Consider the following 16,444-nt stretch of genomic DNA (forward strand, 5'->3'; position numbering starts at 1 on the left):
AGCAAGAAGGGTGTTTTTTTGTTTGTTTGTTTTCCTTCCCTCTTCTATTTGAAGAAAGATTCAACAGGAGAAAGTCTCAACTCTCTGGAGGAAAAGCTTGCAATGTAGGTGACACTCATCTTGGGCATTTGGCTTTTCTCCACTTTTTCTTCCCTGATTTTTTAGAAGGGCATTGCCAGAGGTTTTTTCTCATTGGCTTTTGCAGAGAAGCTGTATTGTTCTGACTGTTACCTAGAATTAGCTTCTTAAGCATAAACACACCTTCCTGAACTCAAGCAAACAAGCCAATGTAAGTCTGTAGGTCTGTCTGTATTACAATGGCCATTCAGATCAGCAGACACCTGAATCTCTGCTGGCTGTTTGACCCAGAATAGTTAGAGCCTTTGGTTATCCTGGATGTACAGACTCCTTCCTTTTCCACTAAACTGGGTGGAAAACACAGCTTGCCTCCAGGTGGTGCTAGCAAACAGGTGTGCAACACTCTTAAGAATAGTAATATTTAATCATTATTAGTTGTGTTGTTGCAGGAGTTGCTAAAGAGGTGATACCGGGTGACTTTAAAGGTGGTTCATGCTGATTGTGCCTCGCAGTACAGGTGGGGATGCAGTTATGTTTGGAGATGTTCTTGGTGAAAGCACAGTGAGGTGTGGGCCCCACTTTTTGCCAAGTCCAGCCCTGCATTGCCGGCATCTAGGAAGGAAATCCTTAGGCAGTTCTGTCCATGTTGGGTATTCACTGCTCAGAATCCCTCTCTGCAGCTGGCTGAGCTGGAGCAGCAGCCTCGGCACACGTGATGATTTCTAACCTGAGCTCGCCAACCCCTTTGGCTGCCGCAAAAGGCTCGGCGCTCGCGGGGGAGGAGGCGGCGGGAGCCGCAGCTCGCTGCCCGGCACTGCTCTGCGGCGCTCCCAGGGCTCTTGGTGGCAGGAGCATGGACGAGGGGGGCTTCATCGACTGCCACTGCCACCTGGCCGCCCAGGAGTTCAGCCAGGTACGGCGACGGTGACGGCCGCGCTGCCTCTTGCCTGAGCGTGGCTGCTGCTCCGCCGCCCGCCCGCCCACCCACAGCGGCGCCGCACGGGGCTGCCGGGAGCCAGGCCGCCTCTGGGGCTGCCGGGAGCCAACTGCCTCTGCCTCTCCTTGGGGCTGCCGGGAGCCAGGCCGCCTCTGGGGCTGCCGGGAGCCAACTGCCTCTGCCTCTCCTTGGGGCTGCCGGGAGCCAGGCCGCCTCTGCCTCTTCTTGGGAGCATCTGAGATGAGTTGCAGCCCCAGTGGCCTAAAGGTTCCAGAAAAAGAAACTGCAGTGTCATCCGGCTCCATCTTAGCTCCTGCTGAATGGAGAAGGCATGGTGCCTCCAGCTGCCAGTGTTTTCGTTTCGCTGATGCCTGTGCTGCTGCCTGCAGCAGGCAGGGCAGTTAATGTTTTTTCTTTCCACGGGAAGCTGAACTTCTAACAGTGTTAAACAAGTTGCCCAATGGCGCAGGGGGTCTGTAGCATTATGAGCAGTCCCAAGGTCTCAGCTGGCATCTTCAGCCACCATCTTTCCCTTGGAGGCTACAAGCAGCAGCACTGCTGGTCCTCTGAGTGACAGCTTATGTCTTCTTGTCTTGCAGGATCTACATGAGGTGATAGAAAAATCCAGAAAGGTTTGTGATTTCTTTCACATAATTCCTTGGTGCCTTCGAGACACCTCACTCATCATTATTTGTTATTAATGATACTGCCATGCTGGCACTAGCATTGACCCTATGGCATGAGACTCCGCCGGTCCCTGTGCCGCCAGCCCAGCTGGCGGAGCAGACAGGCAGTTTCCTTTCCCCTGCTGGGAAGAAAAGTAAAGCTCCTCACCGCTTGGTTCTTTCCAGGCTTAAAATATAGCTCGCAGATGTGCAGAGTGCATGGGAATTTCCACACGTGCCAGGGCTTGCAGGAACACATCGCTCAGGGCGAGTCATACATGAGCCAGGGGTGCAGGAGAACAGTAATGATGTGAAGGTGCTTTTGAGGCACTGAGGTGCAGGGCCTGCAGACACAAAAAGCTTCTAAAACTGCTTTGGCTGCGAGAAGGGACAGAGCAGTGGTTCAGTGTGTAGTGACGGGGTCACCCTGAGGTGCTTTGCATCTTCCTGGCGCAGCAAGCGCCTTAGGCAGCAGCGGGGGCCGGGAGGACGCGGGAGATGCACCAGCGTGGCTGCCTGGTGGCAGTGGCCTTTGGCCACCCCTGCCAGGCTGTCTGTGTGACTCATGGAGCGAGGCTGAGGCAGCGCAGAGTGAAGGCCGTGTGGCTCGCGAGGGTGGGGTGGGTTGTAAAAGCTGCTACAAGGTTCAGCATAAGCTGCTTGGACTACTTAGGTCCTGGAAAACACCCCGGAGTTCAGGAGCAACAGCTGAGAGTCCTTCGCACCATCTGTGCTTGCTGGGGTGCTCTTGGAGGGACTGAGGTGGAGCATCTTCACTGAGAGCCCTTGGTCTGGGGCTTGTTCTGAGGCACTCACGGACTAGCAGGGCATGAGTGGGTTGAGCACTGGGACATGCATGAGGATGCTTTTTCAGGATTTTTAACATGGGAACAACTGAAGAGATGGTGGGAAGGCCAAGTCAGTGATACAGTCTTTCATCCTGCTGTTTATTGTGATAAGAGTTTAAACAAATTGACCAAAGACTTTTACCGAAGGTGCTTCCAGCAGACTCCTACACAATGCATAGATAGGCTCTTTAGAAGCAGAAACAAATAAATAATCAGATGGAAATGCAACTTTCATCGCTAATGAGTTCCTGCTTTTGTTTGTTTTTTCATTTATGCAGGCTGGGGTTCAAGCTTTTGTTTCCGTTACAGAGCAGGAAAATGAATTTGAGAAAGTTATTGGCTTAGCAGAAAGGTTTGTTATTCTACTCTTCGCTTTCTATATGTAGCACAATGATACAGCTGAGATCAAAGAGAGGATACAGATTGCTATAGCGCTCAGTTGTCGAAGCATTTTCCTCTGGCCGAGATGGTTATCCATCCACTCGTGTCCTGTGCTGGGGCTGGTTTCTCTATCAAGGTGAATTAGTGACACACAGGCATGAGATTCCTTCAGACCTGGCAATTTTGGGACTGCCATGATTAACAAATATAGCTGGAGGCCATGGTCCTGATGAAATCATGGCTGGATCAGGAATTAATGCGTGTCTCGCCATGCTCAGGGCTTCGCTCCATGGAAAGCAGCATGAGGCATGAGAATGAGGAGCCTGGAGGAATATCAGAGACGTAGCTCCTCTCTCCCCCAGGACACAGCATGATGCACGGTGCTGTTATTTGGGTTAGCTGCTGCAGGAGGCTTCATTGCACAGAGTCACTGGTGCGTGGAGCACTTGTCATGCAACGAGTGTGCAGATGGCATGGGAAAACTTAGGAAAAAATTGAAAAAAAATGCAGGAGAGTGGCACAAGCACAGAAATCTGCCCTGCTATCAAGGGGCTGTTACGTGAAGAGCAAGCTACTTCTGTGACAAAACTTGGGGAGGGGGACCTGATGCCCTACCAAAGCCAGGGTGAAAATCAAACCCAACGGGCTTTGCCTGCAGTGAGGATGAGGTAATATTGCCACTACATCTGCTTACGTGTCCCTGGCATCTCCTGTGTCCCGCAGGTACCGCGGCTCTGTCATGCCGTGCTTTGGGGTCCACCCGATCCAGAGCGGTGCGGAGGGGCAGCGCAGCACCACGGTTCAGGTGAGGTGCCCAGCTCCTTCCCGTGCCAACCTCGTGTCTCCGTTATCACATGTGGAACCTATGTTTTACTTCTCGGATGTGCCTGCTTTGTCTCCGGCACTTCTGCTGTCTCAGGACTATATCTTTTGTCACCAACAAGTGGAAACAGGCACTTGACTCTTTGTCAGGGCACAGCCTTTGTGCAGATAAAGTGCACGTGTCCCTTGTTAGTTGAAGACAAGTTATCTTGTGAGCAGCACACCAGTCAAGCTCTGTTTCCCAGGGATTTGTGACCTCTCCACCGCTGTGATCCCAGTTTCCTACATCCTCAATGCTCCCAGCACAGTGCTGAAGTCCTGCCCGCAGCACCTGTGCTTCGTGCTGCAGTGTTACCTGGTTGCTCTATGTCTAAACCTTCCCTGTGGAGTTGCCAGTTGCCCTCCCCCAGGGATAACTTGCTTGATAGTCACCAATATGAGGGTTAAGAGACAGCATGGCCGCACCACCTGCTTTCCAAAGGGATGTGTGCAAGGGTGGTACAGCCATCTCCGGGGTGGACTCAGACCTGCTGATCCGGAGTCCTCCGTGCTGCATCCGTGCGTGGCCGTCCGGCCGCGTCCCCCTGCAGCGGCCAGGGCCGGGGTTATCTCGCAGCAAGGCCGGTCCTTGTGAAGTGCCTGGGGCACAGCGGCTTTGAAGTCCCGATGAGCGCTGACCTGGTGCTATTAATAAAGACAGAGCACGGCTTTGTGCTGGGAGCGTCTCTGGACACACAACAAAGCGGGAGGAAGCGAACAAGTGGAGCACTCGCCGTGGGGGGAGCTCCAGTCAAAGCAGCACTGGGTAATTTCCCGTCTACTTAGGGATCTATATTCCTGCCTGGGAAATTCTGGGTGGAAACTCAGCTCTGTGCCACACAGAACCTCTGGACTGACTCAAGCCATGACAAGTGCATGTGCCGTGCACTAACGTGGGCTAGCACGCATGTGCAGATGTCATCTTGCTCTGAAATCATCCCCTCTGTGCAGCGCATTCATACCACATCTCCCTGTGCAGGGGGGAACATTTATCCCAAAAGGCTCCTAAGTATCAAGAAGTCCCAGAAAGACTACCAACCTACTTTTTTTCTCTCCTTCCCAAGAGCAAGATTTTGGAGTAGGAAGAGAGGATTTTTCTAAGAAAACCTTCATGTACTGTATGTAACCCTTTGTCATCATCAGAGCCAACCTGAAGGTGGTTCCTTCACCAGGACTCAAAGGCTACTCGGAAATCGCTCATAGAGTCCTTAAGATGAGAGTCCTTAAGATGCCTTTTTTATTTGAAGAGGTGCAAATGACCCCATGCTTTAATAGCCCGGGCTGAGGAAGGGCTCTCTCCATGGCTCCTCTGCAAGGGCAGCAAGGCTAGGCTGGTTCAAGGAGACCTGTTCCCCAGCACCCACAGCCACCGCTACTCTGGGACAAGCACCACCAAGGATCAGGTTCCCAGGGACATGTTACATTGCCAACACTCCCTTCTTAGAGGTTTCCTATGTCCCTGGAGGCTGGATGGATAGCGAGACGTGAGGAAGATTGGGGTCTTTCCCTACTCACTAGCAGAGTTACCTGGGCCAGCACCCCTCTAACACTCTCTGAGATCTGTTCATCTCCTTCTTAGACAGCTGAATAATTAGATTATTCAGAAGTTGTTAGTAAGGCAGTAGACTAGTTGTCTCTGCTGTTTTCATCATGAAAACAGATTGTTTGATCTTCTGCTTTTTATTTGCCTTTCAAGGTGCATGATAATACAGATATGTGTGGGTTTGTTTGCCTTGACTCAGCTTACCCCCCAGCTGTTTTTACAAAACATGTGAGCTGTAGCTGGTTTATTACAGGACTTGGAATCTGCCCTCCCTCTCTTCGAGAAATACAAAGATAAGCTGGTGGCCGTCGGAGAGGTAATGTGCTCTGATTTCAGTGCAAGCAGAGCTTGCTAGGTTTGCCTGTGTGCAAATTGCATGAAGGTGCGTGTAACGCGCTGCGTCCTTAGTGTCCCTCTGGGTGCTGCTGCTTGCATTGCTCCTCACAAATAGATATGAAATTAGTTCAGATAAAAACAAAACAAAAACTTTATTTTCCTGGCAAAACAATGCTGCAAGAGTAAAATGAAAATTGCAAAATCCCTCAAGGCGGGAGCGCTGTTTGGAGATCTTTGAGATATTGGATTCCTGCAATGAAAACATTGCAAGGGAGCTAGAGAGGCTGCTCTAGATCTTTATCAGGAGGAGCATTTTTGTGTGTGACAACATGTTTGCTTGACTTTTCATTATTCCTAAGTTACGGTATTTCCAGGTATGTCACCTTTCCAAAGCTGCTGTCTTCTGCTCTGTTGCTTCATTGACAAGAACTTCCGCCACTCTCTCATAAGAACATTAAACCAGGGAAAACGTTAGGTCGCCCCTGTTTGAAGTCCGTCACGTTTCGTGCTCTCTTAAATGGTTCTTTGAGCAGGTTGGGCTGGACTTCACGCCGTGGCTCGCACCCACAGCGCTGCAGCGCGAGGAGCAGCAGAGAGTCCTGGCACTGCAGCTGGCCCTAGCAAAACAACTGGCCTTGCCCGTGTGAGTCAGAAACCTTTAAACCAGCGTCTCCCTTGTGCATCAGGCCTTAACTCGGCCAGACACCTGTTTCCTGCCCTGCATCCCTGCAGGCATCCTCTGCAGAGCTCCAGGGGCGGTTTTGAAGTTTGAGCTTATCCAAACGAGCTCAGTGGCTCGAGGTTATAAAAAATAACAATACCTTGAGGAGGATGGCATCGTCACCAGAAGCTGGCTGGAGAAACTTTCCTCTCCAGCTGTGCTGCTGCCGAGCCCGCGGGAAACTTCCCACCTTTCCCCCACAGGAGCCCTTGTATCTCACTTCTTCGCCTTTTCCTCTTTGTCCCCACGTCCACCTTTCTACAAGAGCTGGGCTGTGCTCCCTGCATGGCACCACGCGGCACAGAGTCGTGTGGTTGTTCCTCTCAAGCCTTCACTTCGTGCCCTGGGTATCAAGGAAAGGCTTCCGTAGTAGGGAGGCAGGATCTAATTTTCTATATTTTCACGCACAAACCGTATTATTATATGTGTGCTGCATGTAGTGTGCACATGTGGGGAAGGCTCAGGACTATATCTATCTAGATGCCTGTGGCACTGAACAACAGAATAAAAACAAGTTAAATAAAATCAAAGTTTTTCAAAAGATTCGCCTAAACGTCAGATGGGTGCAAATGAGAACAAAAAGGAAATAACACATGGCCAGCAGTGCTCACTGAAAAATAAATGTTTGGAGGAAATTAAAGATCAGGTGGTCTGGAGCACTGATGCTTTGCTCCGTGCTGTGTAATGTGGCCGTGGTGCCAGTCTGTGTCATTGGGAAAGGCTGTTCCAGGCAGGGGTATCCTTAGATAATTCGCTGCCAGCTATTACCCTTCCACCCTTTGGACCTGGCCTAACAGCTATGCAGGTGGGGCCGAGTGAGGCTTATCCCAGCTTGCGTTTTGATCGCTGTCCTGATCAAGGCCAGCCCGGGCAGCCCCGGCTCAGCCCGGCATCAAACAGCATCGTGAGCAAGGCAGGGAAAGCAACACTTGGAAACTCCCTTATGGGTGGCTTCTGACTGCAAAAACACAGCACGTGGGCAGGTGGGTCTGTGGAGAGGGAGCTCTGGTTTAGGAAGTGTCTGGTTACATTAACTATGGGTGAGTGCTGCAAGTGACCCTTCAAAGCGAGCTCAGCTTTTAAAATGGTGCTTTCAATAAAAAAAGAGTGCAGATCAAATGGCACCGCCCGGGTAACTCTGCACAAGAGGGCACAAGGCCTTGCTCTGCCCCACACGCGAGTCCTGCCGTCCGCCCGAGGGCCGGTGCTTTTATCCCCTAGCCGTGCTCGAGCGCGAAGGGTGACTCTGCTCCCCTGCGCCCTTTAGTGCTAGAAGGGGCTAGAAGGGGCTCTCTAGTGCTAGAAGAAACACAGCACCTTCTGAAAGGAAACACACTGGTGTGTCAGGCAAAAGCGAGGAGCGGGCTCAGTGTCACTCCACTTTCTAACACACACATTTCTGTTGGGCAGGAACGTGCACTCTCGCTCAGCCGGCAGGCAAACCATTGCCTTCCTGAAGGAGGAAGGTAGGATTGCTCCTCTGTTTCATTTTTATTTTTTTAAAAAGGAGAGTGTAGGTTTATATATCATCCTTTTTGTAGCTGGCCTCTGGGATCATTTCACGCACGTACAAGCCGTGCGCCCACCCGCTCTGTTTACCTGATGTGCTGATAAGGCATCTCTGCCTTCAGTGCGTGCGGCAAGTTTCAGCAAAGTCTGCGGTGCAAGCTGGAAAGTATGGGGAAGCTGCTCAGCACTGACCTGTTAATGCAAACAAAGCAAAGTATGAATGTTTATGTCAGGAGGAAATTTAATGATAGAGACCAGGAAGAGCAGAGCGACTTTGGGGGTTGTGGTAGAAGGTAGTGGAGCAAAACGGCTGCTGTGCCTACATTACCTAATGCATTTTCTTTTGAGTCTGACTATGATTTCAGGAGGCTTTTTTTTTTTTTTTTTTTTTTTACACCCTGTTGTCTATTTTAAGCAGATCTGTATATTACAAATGTGACTTACCTTATGGGAAAGAAAGAAGGATACACATATCACTAATCTAGAGTAAGCAACCAGATCTATGCCTATAGTACAAGCACAGCAGGAGGCAGCCCAACAGAAATAAGGGGGTTTTAGCTCTGGAAAGCAGGAAATTGGGCTGTCACAGCAAAGATTTTCCCCGTAATTACAAGCCTCAGCAAGGGCCAGGCAACTGGAGAACGTGTTGGTTACCTGCTGCTGCGGGATGAGAAGCCTGTCTCTGGTCTGCGGGGTATCTGCCCGAGGGCTGGGGGCACTTTGGGCAGACTCAGCAGCCATGTCCCTGTAGGGAGGGCAGGGTGAACAAGCCCAAGATTTGTGTTTTTAGTGCGGGTGCTCCTGACCTGTAACCTTGGAGTGTCCTGTGGCAGGAAAACGAGATACACAACTTCTGGGGTGCCCCGCTGTGCAGCCCAGCCCCAGCGTCAGGAGCTCCCTCCCTCGGTTTTACTCATGTGTTGTAGGTGTTCAAGACGCCCTGCTTCATAATTTTGCTGGAAGACCGTCTGTTGCCCTGGAAGGGGTACGAGTTGGCTATTACTTTTCCTTTCCTCCGGCTGTCACAAGGCACGACCAGGTTAGTCCTTGCAGAGTTCCTGGGAGCCCTTTCACCTTCCCTGGGTTAGGACTGGTTGCACCAGCCCTCGTCTTTTGCCTTCTCCTCCCTTCCCAGCTATCGTTCTCCAGTATCTGAACCACATCAGGAGGAAAATGAAACATGCCAGCGCCCCCCTACACTGGCTTTCCCTTTTCCCTGTTGGAAAGAAAATGAGATATGGGGAATGTGGGAAAGAGCATGAGACCTTACACAGCAACTTGAATCCATTTGTGTGTGCCTGAGCTACTGTCCCTTCGTGCCTCTCTGCAGCACTTTCACCAGAATGTTAAAATAACCAGTGTGTTTTCACTGGCTTTTTGAGTCCATTTTTGGAGTTCCCACATAGCTTTTGTCCTGTGCTCCTCCAAGGACCCAAAGTTTGTTGTATAGTCTATGGACAGAAGCTCCCAAGGCAGAGTTATTCTCAGGACCTGTTATTTCCTCTCCATTCCCCTCCTTGGGTTTATAGAAAGTATAAACCATTTTTGGTGCCTGAGGTCTTAATGTATATAAATGCTCTGTTCAGCCCGCGCTTGCAGTTCATTGGAAACCTAGGATTATCTCCAAAGGCTTAAACAGTCTGAATGCCACACTGGCTGATCCGTTACTTATTCTACATGCAAGTTTAATACAGTGCAGGTTGCTGTATCAATTGCTGCACTGAGACTGAGCTCCTCATGTGCTATTCTCTCTTGTTTTATTTCCCACACAAGCGAGCGAAGTTAATTAAGCAGATTCCACTGGAGAACATTTGCTTGGAGACCGATTCCCCCTCTCTTGGTCCAAACAAAGAGGTACAGTCTCTCTATGGTATCCTCTCTAAAGTTCATGTGCTCTTAGGAGCCTTAGCACTGTGTAACATTCACATGTATGCATTTTTTTTTTAACTGGCCTGTTCTCATTACAACAACAACAACAAAAAAAAAGAGCCTCAAGTAGCTCACAAGATAGAGAAACAATCTGCAAGTCAACACTCAGCTTTTGAGCTGCTCTGGTCATACACACGGATAAAATTTTTGCCGACACCTCGAGGAACGGTGCCACGTGCTGAGCCGCTGCGGGTGTTGTTGTGTGGCCTCTCTTCTCCGTGGGACCTTGAGGAGCTGGGGCTGGCTGTTACTGAGCAGGTTTCTGGGCAGGCAGGATACCAAAGCAGAAAGCTAGGCTCTCCTATGGCTCACTAAACATCTGGATGACCTGGATGTTTTAATTCTCAACGCGCAGAGGCCTCGATGCTCTAGGATTTTCCCACCTAAGGACTTGCCTGTTGGTTGATGGCTAGGGCAGTTAATGGCATGGGCAGTTAACTAGATTTACCTTCTTCTGGCAATAAAAGAGAGGGAATTTTCACTGAGAATTCTTTGGCTTCCAGCTAATCTCAAACAATTTAAATCCTGCCAGGATTTAAATCCCGTGCTGCAAAAGACAACTGCTTGAAAGGGTCTTGGGAGAAGGCTTGGAGTGCTTTCCCAGCCAAGGAGCAGAAGGGAGTCCCTCTTGGTGTCTGGCTGGCTGAGGTACTGTTAAAATGATTAATGCTGCTGGAATGTTAATGCATTATCCATAATGCCTTAACACAGCCAGGGTCTTGGGCAGGCATCTTTTATTGTTAGTCACTCTAAACAAAAAATTCTTGCTGATTTTTAGTTAGGTCAAGGTCAGCCAGCATTTTCCCTATCAAGTAGAACTAGAGCTTTAAAGAACATGGCTCTCTTCCTGCTGATAACCCCTCTTCAGAGAGAAACTGGGAACTTCCAGCTGTTACTAAATATTTGTTTTTTCCTCAATAGCAAGAGCAGCAGCATTTCTCAAGCTTGGGTCAGCAATCCGTCCTTAAAAATAGAAGCACATTTCCGTACTAAGCTCTTGATGGATCCAAAATCATGTCCCTTCCATCTAATTCTCAAAGGATGCGTGTGCATGGAATGGGCATATTGGTCACAATGTGTTAACTGGTCAAAGAGAGTTGGAAAAGTTAAGCCATGCTATAGTGTTTTTCTCAAGTATACAGCCTTACATTGTTGTAACTCTTAAGTCACCCAAGACCTCCTAAAAGTGAAGAAGAAATGTTATCTTTGTTCCTTTGAATGGGGGTCTCACTGTTTTCCCCTGTAGCATTGCTTAGGTTTCTCTGTAGAAGCAGCAGAGTGTGGGAATTGTTGGCAGATGCCCATCACCTACCAAAGTCTACATTTGCATTAGGATCTCTCATAGAGATGACTTTAAGGGAGCATTTCCCCTTATTGAATTCTTACACAGTGAGATGGTAAATGGCTCATATTAGTGAAAGGACTGCAGTTATCTCCCTGTTGTGCTATGGAGGAAGAGACAAATGGGCATCCTAACAGCTCCCCTGTCTTTCCCTTGGCAGTGGAAACAATCTAGACACACAGCTCAGATGCAGCCGCCTGCATTTGGTACGGTGGATCTTACCAAGAAACCTGACACCATAATATCTACTGCAATTTGGCTTTTTTTTTTTTTTCCTTAACAAACGTAGTGTGACTTTTTAAATCGCTTCTGTTCCATAGCTTTTTGATAAGTCTGCTCAATCACATTTGGTATCTCTCCCAAAACACCGTTGTTGGTTTTCTTTTAGGAAAGAAATGAACCCGAGAACATCGGGATTGTGTGCCGGTACATTGCAGACGTGAAAGGAGTACCAGTGGAAAGAGTTCGTGAAGCAACAACCAAAAATGCCTTGAAGCTTTTCCCCAAAATTAAACAGCATTTGAAAGAATGAATACTTGTTAAAAAAAAAAAAAAAAAAAAAAGGAGAGAGAATGTTCCTCAAAGATAACAGTTTGGCCTGTTTTTTTTTTTTTTTCAGGCATATGCAGTTTTTTACTGTATATAAAAGATTCAGATGGATATTACAGTTTTTCTAATATATAAATGACCTGTTCATCCCAGTAAATAAGAACCCAATAAATTTTACTTGCTGTATTCATACATGTGTTTATCTTTTTGTACAACTAAATTATTTTGTGTACATAATTTTCTTCCCCTTAGCTTTGGTAAGAAAGTTGAGGGTAGAATTCCATTAGGAATATCAAATTGACAGCCGACTGTAAAATGAAAACCAGATGGCAGCAAAACAGAGGAACCAGATGTATACTTCTCCATCTTTTAGATGCATCAAGTTATCTAAAAATGCTAATTTATGTGCAAGACAGCAGTCTGCTAACTTAGCACACATATTTCAGCCATATTTTAAAATTCCGAACTGTGGCTACTAGAGTTAGAGTATTCTTATATATTCCTGTCAATAAATTGAAGGCAGGTCATTAAAAACTGCTTTACTGGCAGCAGTTAAGTTCCCAAATTGAGATGACCAGGCAAATACCTGGAGCCACGAGCAAACTTCAGCGAGTGCCTCATATTGCAAATGTTGATTCTGAGGGGAATTACGGCCTTGCCTTGAGGTGAGAGTGGGCAACTCTTGCTACGATGAGGACTCCATTGGAGGAAGAGGATGTTTACATTTTCCTTGTATTTTCCAAAAGCTTTTCAATCAAGAAATGTAAACATCTGACTCCTGCATACTATCTTTCCAGCCCAGTTTGTTGAGATTTAATACACTGCTAAAATCATTATTTTCTAGCTCAGTGGGAACTTCTGTTTTGCTTTCAGAGTTCTCATTCAGAAGTCACTTCCCTTGTAACAAGACAAGCACCCACGGCGTTCCTGCCATTTAGGTTTTCCTGTGCTCTATGAGATACTTTTGCATTTTAAAACATAGCAGAACAGAGAGTTAATGCATTATAAGATTTAAATTTTTGGCTGTAAAGACTGATCTGAAGATGATCTGAAACTCGCACAAGAAAGGAAATAACAACTGTGTGCCTGATGATTCCAATACAAAAATTCTGATTTTATTTTGGAGGAAGCGGGGTATTTTAGCAACCTTCTATAACCACAATCCCTATGAATAAGCTCCTTTGCTCACTTTAGATTCCTATACTTGGGCTCAAATTTTACAAAGATAGATTGACCTCTGTTTCTTTTTCTGCGGGTTATAGCTTAGATAGAATTTTAAGGGTTGGAAGAAAGACGTAACTAAGAACGGAGATCACTGAAGCAATCCAACTAGGAGTGTTAGAGAGCAAAACACACCTCTAATGGACGGGTTCTCTTTATTTTGTGAAGTAACTGGGTCTCAAACACAAAGGCAGCTTTGGAGTGAAGCTTCATCCAAAGATGGCATTGTCTGCAAGATAAAATTTAAAAATAGTTACGGAAATGAGTTGTTCTTTCAATAGAATATATGCTACTGCAGGAACAATAACACCACTTGAAAAAAGGATACTGTGTTTCTAATTGCTTTATAATTTTCCACAGCCTGAAAATTTCAAGGTATATTTCTGCCTGGTATGTAAAGTTTTGGGCACAAGAAAATAATTACTGGGGAGTCAATTAATAACAGTTGTTTTCAGGTGACTGCCTGATAAATGAGATATATCCTACCCTTTTCACTGCTTTCGGGAAAATAGAATTTTTGTTAATGGTTGCATCTACGGAAGCAATTTCTTTCTCTGTCTCTAACATGAATCTTCGGGGCAAGCCTAAATTCAGGCTTAAAGGGTAGATAATAAAAGGATAGCAGCAGCTTTAAGTTAAGTCTGTGCCGTAAGCCTTGACATCAGTGGGGTTATTTTTAGGTTAATAAATTGCCTGTGAAATGTAGAAATCATGATGTGCACTTTTAGTGAACTCCTGCATTGGAGGTTTCTCACAGGACAACTTTCTCTTGCTGTGCAACAATGTGCTTGGCCCTGCTTCTCATACAAATGGACATAGCTCAAAAATAATGTCTGTGAAATACAGCTGTGTGAAAAGTCAGAGGACAACTATCAGGACTTTGTCTTGATGCTGTCAATTTGTTGGCCCTTTCCTTTCTTGTTTAGGAAGTTACTTATGGAAATAAATATCTCTGAATATGAAATCATACTGCCCTTATGTAATCAAGTTCAACCTGCCTTCACTTCACTTTACTGATCTCGGTATGGAAGTTGGCAGAGCAGAATTTGACCTCGTGTTGACCTGTCGTGAATAAACTTACTTCTTTCTGGAAAATGTCTCCTTTCCTTATGGTGAAGACAGGTAACTTCTATCCAGGAACCCCTTCCACTGTCCGGCTCGGGCTCTTTTTCCCTACTGATCTCTAAGGAACCCCGATTGCTTTGAGGGAAATGTCTCCTCTCAGCTCTGAGCCAAATCGAGTCATTCCGCCCTTCTACCAAACGCACAGGCTCCCTCGCCGTGCGTGGGGCAACCAGGTGCTTTTTTGCTGCCTCAGACATCGTTTGGAGAAAAGTGCCCTCCGGGCAGGAGCGCCGAGTAGAAGGCAACGAAACCGGATGCAGGACTGTCAGGCGGGTAATGGAGACGTCTGGCTGCTGCGAAGGCGGAACCTCAGATGCGTCTGCAACCACAAAACATACCCTTTCTTCTAATCTGCCTTCTAACCTCCAAGTCTGTACATAATAAATAAAAGATAATAAATACAAGTTCAATGGAAATGCTTGGTTAAACGCAATCAGATTAAAATCAATGCGTACACCTTCTTTCAAAAGGACGAGAGTTGCTTTGGACTCCAAAGGGTCCCGGCCCTTTCCCCAGGCCAGCTGGCAGCCTCGCTGCCCCGTGGGGTTAAATTCTCCTGTCATCCCAAAAGGCTGGCTGTGTCTGAGCTGCCAGGGGACGCACAGCTCCCTGGCACGTGCTAATCCTGAAATATGCCGAGGCCAGAACTGTGCCAGTTCAGCAGCACGGAGAGCTGGATTGCAGTGATCACAACTGGTGCTGCCCGACATGCCCTCCAGTGTGTTTTAAGCGTCTTTCTACCAGTGCGTAACACCAACATGTGTTTGTGAAGTGAAAGCTGTGCTCTGTGGCTTTGCTAACGTTTCTTTCAGTTTCTACAAGACTTCTCCCTGAACTGACATCCTGTTTCTTAAAAAGGTGAAGTTGTTCTAGCAAGTAGTATTTGAACTTGAAGCCAGGCAGAAGTAACCTCTAAAAATCTGTGGTGCCTGCACCCATCTCTACTGATGCTCAGCTAGGTACTTAGGGAAAGCAAACATAGCCAAAACAGTATTTTTGAAGTGTGTGTTTGTGTAATCATCATGTTGTAAATAACACCCAGAGATGCAGTTGAGATCACCCGATCTTGTGAAAAAATACCAGCTCATAGTCTACGCGGAAATTTAAAGACTAGGCATATTCTACTGCACACACGCAAATCTGGTAAGACTCTACCAGATCCATGAACAGTCTGCAGTATTTTATTTGCTGAACGTACACCAACAGCTTTCCCACAGCCAAATACTTCTAACATTGTCAACAAACCTAAATATGGCTTAAAGATCTTTCTTCCTAAAGCTCTTTGGAGAACAATCCATCTTTTCCCTACAGTGTTGAGCTGATGGCTGTAGATTCATAATCCTGGACGGGGCCTGCTGCGTACCACCCCCACACCCACAGGTACCACGCCGGGTTTAAGGAGTTTTCGTACTGACGTAATGTACCACCGTACAAGAACACCGCACACCCCAGCACCGCACACCTGAGCCGCACTGAACTTCAGAGGACGAGCGGGAAGCAGGAATGTTTGGCGAAGGTTCCCGGCCTGCAGCGGTGGGGTCCTAGCAACGCCGAGCCCCGGCTGCAGCGCGGGGCGCCGGGAGCCCCGGTGTCAACGCGGGGTCCCGGCCGCGCTCCCTTGCCGCGGTGGCTCCTCTCTGCCCTCTACGCCCTGCGGGACAGGGGGATGCAGGAAGGAGATGAGCTGGGCACAGGAGGTCACCGAGCGCGGGCCTGCGGCCGCTCGGCCTTGCCTGCGGCCGGCACACGGGCCAGGGAAGTGATTACAGGAATGGGATTACGGGAATGAGCTTAGGCCGCTGCTCCCTCCGAGATGTTGTGGGGATTACGGGCAGCGTTTCGCTCTCCCCACGCTCCTCGGCCATCTGCACTTGAGAGCCTGGAGAGCATCAGCTTAAACAAAAACCGAAGGATTGTATCTAAAACAAATAAAAATTTGGGCCAGCAGATTTCAATTAGCCTGTTAAAAAGTGCTGCTCAGCATCAAGCTCTCGAAAGGACCACTACTAAAAAAAAAAAAAAAACACGCTAAGAAGCTTCTTCCCATGCTGGATGCATGCAATGCCTTTTGGGCATACGGGGCTGCAGCAAGAGCTGAAACGAAGAAGGAGAGAAAGAAAGAAGCCGCCAGCAGCCAAAACCGGGCAGCCACCCACGGACCCCTCCCGTCCGCGCCACGCCACGAGCACGGGCAGGGAAGCAGCCGCCCGGCGCTGCCGCCCGCAGCTCGGTGCCGCCGCCCGGCCCGGCCCGGCCCGGCCCAGGGGCGGTCGGCGGGGCGGAGCGGCGGCGCCGGGTGACCTTGGTGGGCGGCGAGCCGAGGCAGAGCCGCGGAGCGGGGCTTGCGCGCCGCCAGCAGCGCCGCCGCCGCCGGGAAGCTGGGCGCGGAGACGGGCGAC

The 16,444-nt window shown here is 48.4% G+C and overlaps 1 protein-coding gene across 1 annotated transcript; it reads left to right on the forward strand.

Annotated features, from left to right (window-relative positions):
• The first annotated feature begins 929 nt into the window (after positions 1-929).
• On the forward strand, positions 930-11,735 carry LOC104571398 (putative deoxyribonuclease tatdn3-A). The gene is made up of 10 exons (XM_088532135.1): positions 930-991; positions 1,615-1,647; positions 2,807-2,880; positions 3,633-3,714; positions 5,567-5,629; positions 6,183-6,292; positions 7,781-7,836; positions 8,806-8,918; positions 9,653-9,733; positions 11,539-11,735. The coding sequence occupies exons 1-10, from the start codon at positions 932-934 to the stop codon at positions 11,680-11,682; spliced, it is 816 nt and encodes a 271-aa protein (XP_088388261.1). The 5' UTR covers positions 930-931; the 3' UTR covers positions 11,683-11,735.
• Positions 11,736-16,444: the final 4,709 nt, after the last annotated feature.

The sequence above is a fragment of the Tinamus guttatus genome, unplaced genomic scaffold (genome assembly GCF_059628265.1).
Source record: "Tinamus guttatus ecotype Peru unplaced genomic scaffold, ASM5962826v1 Tinamus_guttatus_pri_ptg000033l, whole genome shotgun sequence".
Taxonomy (NCBI): Eukaryota; Metazoa; Chordata; class Aves; order Tinamiformes; family Tinamidae; genus Tinamus; species Tinamus guttatus.